Here is an 8,255-nt window from a genome sequence, read left to right on the forward strand (position 1 = left end):
GACCGCCGCTTTCAACTTGTCACTGTCCACCCTGATCATCCCCGAGATGTGGAAAATGGGTAGGATCATCCCCCTCCTTAAGCGAGGGAAGAAGGCGAACGCAGGATACTCGTACAGACCCATCTCCCTCCCTCCCTGCCTGACGAAGCATCTGAAGCTAGCCGAACACCAACATGGATTCCGAAAAATGCACAGCACGACAACAGCATTAAACACCATTACCACACAGGTCTGAACCAACGTCGACCCTATGATAGGACGGTCCTAGTCGCAGTGGACCTGTCAAAGGCATTCGACACGGTGAACTACGCGACCTTCTGCTAAGACGTCCTGGACTCCTCGCTTCCAGCTCGGACGAAACGGTGGATAACCAGCTATCGTGTGATCGTCAGTCATCAGTCAAATTCCGAAACGCCAAGTCCAAGCCTCGAAGAATTAAATAGGGGGTCCCTCAAGGCGGCGTACTCTCCCCGACACTGTTTAATCTCTACATGGCAAAACTCCCTCCGCCGCCAGCAGGAGTTAACTTGGTAAGCTACGCTGATGACTGCACTATAATGGCAACTGGCCCAAACATCGACAGACTTAGCGATCAAATAACCGACTATCTCACCGATCTTTCCAACTTCTTCACTGCAAGACGACTCCAAATCTCCGCCGCAAAATCCACAGCCACACTGTTTACAACCTGGACCAAGGAGATAGGGCTAAAACTGGACGTCTTCGTCGATGGCGCCAAAATACCGACGATTAATCACCCTAAAATCCTAGGAGTGACGTTCGATAGTCTTTTCTCCTTCTCCGCGCATGCTACAGCCACATGTAACAAACTCCGGGCCAGGAACAAAGTCCTCAAATCGCTAGCCGGCAGCACCAGGGGAGCCGACAAAGACACTCTGCTCGCGACTTACAAGGCAATTGGCCGGTCAGTGGCTAACTACGCGGCACCAGTGTGGACGGCGGGGACAAGCGACACCCGGTGGAGGAATCTCCAAATCTGCCAGAACGCAGCTCTACGTACGGCTACAGGCTGTCATCTCATGTCGTCCGAGCATCACCTCCATGAAGAAAGCCAGCATAACACCATGCTGTCGAAGCAATACCTCGTGGGTTGTCACCGAGAGAACCACCCCAACAACGCCTTGCTTCGAAACGAACCGCCCCACGACATGTGAGACGCCACCTGCACGACTGGAAGACAGACATTGAGCCGTACGTAGACCATCCATTCGACGCAGCAAGATACAGAGCGGCGCTCAACACCCTACACAGCGATGCGGTCAGAACGAGCCTCAGTACCCGTAATGACAACATCGTCTTAGGCGGTCGACCGCCACCCATAAATTTAGAGGAATCTGAACTGCCCAGAGAGACCAGGTGAACCCTAGTACAACTCCGTTCGGGATGGTGTCACCGACTTAACAGCTACCTCTACCGACTAAATGCACAAGTGGCAAACACCTGCCCCGCATGTGGGCAAGGTACCCATGACACCCAGCACCTCTTCACATGCACCTCCAACCCTACGACCCTGGCACCAGAAGCGCTCTGGACCGCGCCTATCGACGCTGCCCGCTTTTTCGGCCTCAGGCTTACAGAGTCGGAGGATGAAGACGACGATATATGACAGAACCTGGGGGGTTGAGCACTCCTGCTACAAGACCAACAACAACGGAGCGTGACCACAGAGTCGAGATCCGATGCTTGAGCTATTTTAGCCGACAGTTCACACTGCATCCTCCGGCGGACAAAGCCAAACGTCAAGTGACTAGAAGGCTGCACAAACTGCCTCTTGTTTTTACCAGCGGCGAAGTGAGGATAGCCACCGGGAACGCGAAAGCCTCCAATGCCATAGAACCCGACAGAATTTGCATGCTGATGCTGAAAACTTTAGGTCCTGCGGGAGTGGATTACTTAATCATCCCCGCTCAAAGCGGGGAAACCGTCCAACAAAGGAGAGTCTTATCATCCGATAACCCTTTTTCCCCGGTAGAGAAGACAATAGAGGCCCTTCTACTCCCGCACTACACAAACCACCTGACCCCAGCAAGGCATCAGCATGGGTTCCGTAAAGTGCAGAACACAACAAAAAGACTTAACGCCATAAAGAAAGGTTCTAGTAGTGCTGGACCTGTCAAAGGCGTTTGAATTATCTGAGTAGTCGACATTCGTCGGTAATCTTTAGAGATCGAACTAGCAAACCGAGAAAAATTAAACAGGGGCACCACAGGGTGGTGTCCTATCCCCGGTATTGTTTAATTACTATATTTTAAAGCTCCCTCAACCACCAGAATGAGTCTCTATTGTCTCTTACGCTGACGACTGCTCGATAATGGCATCTGGGAATGGAATTGATGAGTTATGCTCGAAAGTTAACGGATATCTTTCCGAGCTTTCTCGCTTCTTCACTTCAAGGAGCCTAACCCTCTCCCTCACAAAATCCTCGGCAACTTTATTCACCACCTGGACTAACCAACGACGGTGAATAACCCAAAATCCTCGGAGTTACCTGACGACACCCTGCTCTCCTTCTCGACGCATACAACCGCAATTGTCAACAAAGTACAGAGCAGCAACATGGTCCTCAAGTCGCTGGACGGCAGCACTTGGGGCAGAGACTAAGAAACGTTGTTGACAACATACAAGGCAATTGTCCGGCCGGTTCTAAATTATGCAGCGCCCGTGTGGTCGCCGGGAACGACTAGAACGCAGTGGCCGAGCTGCAGACTAGCCAGAACACGGCACTTCGGACTTTGACTGGATGCCTCCTGATGTCGCCCCAACACCACCTGCACCACGAGGCCTATATGCTCCACATTAAGGAGCATAACACAATGCTCTGTAAGCAGTTCCTTGTAGGGTGCCACAGACGAGGGCACCCGAACCGACAACTGCTCGCAGAAGAGCCCTCGTCAAGGCACGTTAGGCGTCATACCTACGAACTGGCGGACGAAGTCCTGAGGTTGTGAAATCAAATGAAGAGCCTTCAGCTTAGAAGCAACGCCGAACGGCATATTGTTTTTGTGAGACGCTTTTTCATGGCAGAAATTCACTCGGCCATTTGCCATTGACTGCCGAGGGGCGACTGCTTTTAGAAAAGCCGACCCGAGCGGGGTTTAGTAGCCGCCACAACAACAACAACAAAGGCTTTTTAAGTGAAACGTACCAGCAATCGAACCTGAATCCTACCGAAGGACAGTACGCACCTCTAACCACTCGTTTGGTATTAAAAACATGCAGACGAATAAATATTGTACCCAACGCTTTCCTATTTGTGGTATTTTTTTGCACATTGTTAGTAGACATTTTACTTAAAAACGGGGTAAAGCATAGTTATGCAGTGTTTCCATCAAGAATTTTAAAGCCATAAGTAGCAAAAAGCACTCTCCACAAAACGATAAGGCTTATCAACGAGCACTTTTATTACAAACAATTGGATAATACGATCAGGCCTTGAATTCAAGAACAGTATTTGACTTTATGAAGTAAGAATGGGCACTACTACATTCCAAATATTACACTGCTGTGGAATTCACATCATTTAAGGAACCATGTTTGGGTAAAACATAATTTATTTTAGATCTTAAAAGATCCTTTAAATATGATTTATTAATATTATTAGACTATTAATCAATTAAGTCGACATACCCTCTTTCAAACCGACCTCAACATTCACAATGAAAGTGAACAACTGAATAACTTCAGCTCAAAGAAATATACTACAGCGAAACAACCATCCACCTTTTATCGATCCATAAAAAAAAGATGGAACGACGCATATCAACGCCATTTATGGCGAGTTTAGTAATCTGTTAGGTTATGCTGGCTGACCATAAGCATGAACATATTATCGCCAAGCATATTAATTGTATGATTAAATCCCATAAAATATGTTATTTTTAATTAATTATTTATATTGTTAAACGTGCAAAATGTTCGTGTAAATTTTATTTACCGGTTAAAACATTTTTTTTTATGCGCAGAATTGGCCTGTTAAAGGCAATAAACACCTAAGGCNTTAAGCATGAACATATTATCGCCAAGCATATTAATTGTATGATTAAATCCCATAAATATGTTATTTTTAATTAATTATTTATATTGTTAAACGTGCAAAATGTTCGTGTAAATTTTATTTACCGGTTAAAACATTTTTTTTATGCGCAGAATTGGCCTGTTAAAGGCAATAAACACCTAAGGCTTAATGCCATAAAAAATACGCACTTCAGAGGCGGTAGGCAAAGAAATATCTCAGTATTAGAGATTGTTGTCTAATAATGGCTCGAATANCTTAATGCCATAAAAAATACGCACTTCAGAGGCGGTAGGCAAAGAAATATCTCAGTATTAGAGATTGTTGTCTAATAATGGCTCGAATATAAAACTTAATTGCTGTAAATAAATTGACATCAAATGTTGAAGGGCCTAATCACACTACACTATAGGCAAGTGAAAATGTATAAAACACTCACCTCACGTAATAATCCGAAAAGCACATCAGTAGATAATGAACGTTCATGCGCTTCATCCATTATAATGGCCGAATAGCCATCTAAATCGGGATCCCGTAGACTTTCACGCAATAAAATACCATCAGTCATGTATTTGATTACAGTCTTTTCGGAAGTGCAATCTTCGAATCGTATAGCATAACCGACTTCGTCACCTGTAAAGAAGCAGCAATTTCAGTACCAACAAAGGGATATATAAACACAATTTTTATCTTACCCAACTTAGTACCCATTTCATCGGAAACACGCTTCGCCACAGACATGGCTGCGACACGACGAGGCTGTGTACAACCTATCATGCCAAAATTGCTGTAACCATCTTCATGTAAATATTGAGTCAACTGCGTTGTTTTGCCGCTGCCTGTTTCTCCAACAATAATTACTACAGAGTTCTCTCTGATTACATTCAACAGCTCTTGGCGCACAGCGAATACAGGCAAAAATCTACGCTGCTCTAAAATGGTCTTTTTGCGTGCAAAATCACTCATCCCACCAGAATCTTGATCGCGCATATGTTCAGCGAATTTCTGGTCTTTTCGATAATCTGCTGTATCGGTATCCTTGTCGAATTTGGCATCTTCTTCGTCAATCTTCTTTTCAATACCCATGATATTACCCAATTTGGTCCCACTCAATTCCCAATGCTTCTTTTGCGCTTTTCGACGTTCTTTTTGCTCGCGATACACACGTACCAGAGCGCTGCCTTTGCGCGCAATCAATGCCATATCTGAGGTGGGATCTTTAACGGGTATAACCGGTTCGGGTTGTTTAGTGAACACGATTCGCCCGTCGAGGAATGGTGGTATAATGTGGTGCACCAACAGATGAACGCGCTCCAATGCTTCCTCATCGAAATCTTCATTTACGTTGATGGACATAACAACGCCGGAAGTAAGCATACGATTACGCTCCCATAATTCGTTATCTTTGTTAATTTGCCGTTGTTGTGCACTAATACGTTTGGTCCGCTTTTGTTCAATTATTTCTTCTCGTTTTCTGTAAGGGAGATATTTATTAGTTAAAATTAAAGTAATATAAATTTTAAATTACTTGAAATATTCCGCATTGGCCCCTGTGAAAGGATTATTTTCGTCATCATATCCTTCATCAATATTATACCATTCACGATCTAGTCGGCGCTGCTCTTCTTCCCATAGATCACGGTCCTCTTCACTTTCACCCCACGGTTGGCGATTGCTTCGTCCAGTTGCGGGTGTCGCACCAGATCGTTTGCGGTCGTTGGCCCATGCATTATAGTTATGGGCAGGTGTTGGTCTCGGTGTATCATCTTCACGTTCGTGACGAGAACGACTACGTGAACTACTTGTACCAATACCGCTAGTATTGCTGCTTCTTGTCGACGAATCGGGCCGATCTGAACTAGCATATGATTTGGGTGTAGGAAAGTCCCAGGATGATTTCTTTGATTGTGAAGGTCGGTCGGTGTCATCATCATCCCATGCACTGCCACTCACAGATATGTTCATCGGTGTTTGAGGCTCATCCTTAAATCTTGGTGTGCGCTCGCCGCTACGAACGGATGTTGCATCACCACGATTAGTTCTTTCAGAATCATTTTTACTGCGATCATGGCGATCTCTGTCTCTATTTCTGTCCCTATCACGATCCTTATCTCTTTCCCTATCACGTATGTATGCATACCGGTCTCTATCGCGTCGGCGTTCTCGATCTCGATCGCGATCACGACTAGATGAGCTTGAAGATGAACGATCTCTAGAATCATTTTTACTGTACTCACGAGTGGAATAGCGCATTCCTCCTTTAGTAGTGCGCTCTCGATCCCGCTTAACATGCTCACGCAAACGCTCCCGAGCCTCTTCTGACACACCCCCCGTATGTGATGGTGTTTCTACTTTAGGTTCCCGCAGTTGCCTATTCATTTTGTGAACGCTACTGGTATCGGGCTTTTTGAAAGCAAATTCATCGCCAATAGATGTAGCGGAAACACCACCCTTACGTTCATCATCTTCATCGTTCTCATTATCTTTGAAGGATATTAACCGTTGTGCCTCCTCTCGTTCTTTACGTCGCTGAGCAGCTAAACGATCCAAACCCAGTATAGACGGCTTTGGTAGTATGAATTTGCTATCGCTGCCTTCCTCTTTTTGTTTCTTAATAATCAATCCGCCACGAACGTTGCCAGAGGAACCTTCCAGTCGGTGAACACCAGCATCATCATCCTCCATTTTACTTACTTCTTTTAGAAGAAAAAAATTTAATCAGTCGGGTTACAATTTAATTTACGATCACTTGATTGTAAAACGTTTATTCATTTTTGTTTGTGGCACACTGCTTGCAGTCAGCTGTTTATGACAACCCAATGAAAAAAAACAGCGTTGCATTTTCTGCGCCACAGTATGTAGAAATAGTAAGAGTCTTCACACCCATTTCGGTAGTGTTAGTTGGTATTCGGTAATTTTATCAACTGTGAACATCCTTTTCAACAGCTGGGGCTGAATTCTGTATCTAGTTGTGTTTGTTTACAAATTATCCAGTAACTTGCCAGCAACTCTCCAGTAGAAAAAATTTCCATAAAAGTACGCGAACGCAAATCCAGTCATATTTTGCTAGCTTCATGAACAGTTGATAACATGGTTGTTTATTCGCAGCAAACTCATGATAAAACAATATATAATATATTTAAATGGGTTTAGTTTGTGAATTTCATCAATAAAAACCCACAAGCAGTTTCCTTATTAGTTTAAATTTCATACAGCAACATGTGATCAAAGAACGTAGATATCTACGTAAACCCCTTAAAGCTCGTAAATTTACGAGCGTCGTAAAAGAACTGTAAAAATTTGTATGGAGTTCTATTTATGAGCCCCTTCTAAAATTAAGAGGCAAATTTGATGCGCAAACGACCTCGTTAACTTCGGTGTTGCCGAGGGGCCGAAATTTTTATAGTAAAATATATGACAAAATATTGGAAATAAATGAAAAAATAATAAGCAAATAAAATGAATGAATATCATTTAAGACGAGAGTGATAGGAGACAAGGAGGAGGGATGTTATAAAAAATACTACGCAACAAAAATTGTTTCAAAAAATCCTGGTTGATCTGTCAAACAGTCACTTTACGCACTTATTTACATGAACGAAAGACACAAGATCACGCATTCCCGAAAGAAAGGAAAAAGTTATTTTCTAGCTGTTGAAATATCGACGCCATTTTTGTTGTAAGAAGTAAACAAAGAAGAGAACAAAAAAACGGCGTAATTGTTGAACGCATGAATAATCATTTATATTAGGCAAATTCTTCTATAAATCATGTCGTTGTGGTGAATTATTCTTTACCTAATGTGTGCACACGTTGTCACAAGCGAAAATTAAGAAAATTGCAGTAAAAGCCACCACCAAATTGTAAACAAAGAAAAAATTTAAACAAACGGCTAATGTCAAAGTCGCCCAACTTTTTTCCTAAATGCGATTATAACGGGCTACTAAGAAGAAGTCCTGATCTTGTATTTTTGGTTCATGCCTATTTACACCTTTTCACAAAGGTGGTGTTCCATTAAAAGCCTCGTAAACTTACTTAGTCGTACTCGATGTACATGACTGGTATTCAAAGCGTCTAGGCCAAGTTTTTACTTGGCAACTCTATTATTTTCCTTCAAATACTTGGGCCTGTGCTGCAATTGCATATTTTAGAAAAGTTAAAAATTAAAAAAAGGCATTGATATTTCATCAGCCAGGCGAATTGGACGTAGCAGCGGATTTGT

At 43.4% G+C, this 8,255-nt stretch overlaps 1 protein-coding gene across 1 annotated transcript in view; it reads right to left on the reverse strand.

The window, feature by feature from the left end:
* The window catches only part of Prp16 (ATP-dependent RNA helicase l(1)G0007), a 64,530-nt gene extending 57,812 nt beyond the window's left edge, over window positions 1–6,718 (reverse strand). Inside the window, exons 1-3 of the mRNA XM_017620192.1 lie at window positions 5,562–6,718; window positions 4,729–5,507; window positions 4,473–4,666 (exon numbers count right to left, since the gene is read on the reverse strand). Coding sequence (XP_017475681.1) covers window positions 4,473–4,666; window positions 4,729–5,507; window positions 5,562–6,718 — 2,130 coding nt within the window. The remainder of the gene's footprint in view (window positions 1–4,472; window positions 4,667–4,728; window positions 5,508–5,561) is intronic.
* Between the last annotated feature and the right edge of the window lie 1,537 nt (window positions 6,719–8,255).

This window comes from Rhagoletis zephyria, unplaced genomic scaffold, assembly GCF_001687245.7.
Source record: "Rhagoletis zephyria isolate East Lansing unplaced genomic scaffold, Rhagoletis_zephyria_1.1 Rzeph_scaffold_02074, whole genome shotgun sequence".
Lineage (NCBI taxonomy): Eukaryota > Metazoa > Arthropoda > Insecta > Diptera > Tephritidae > Rhagoletis > Rhagoletis zephyria.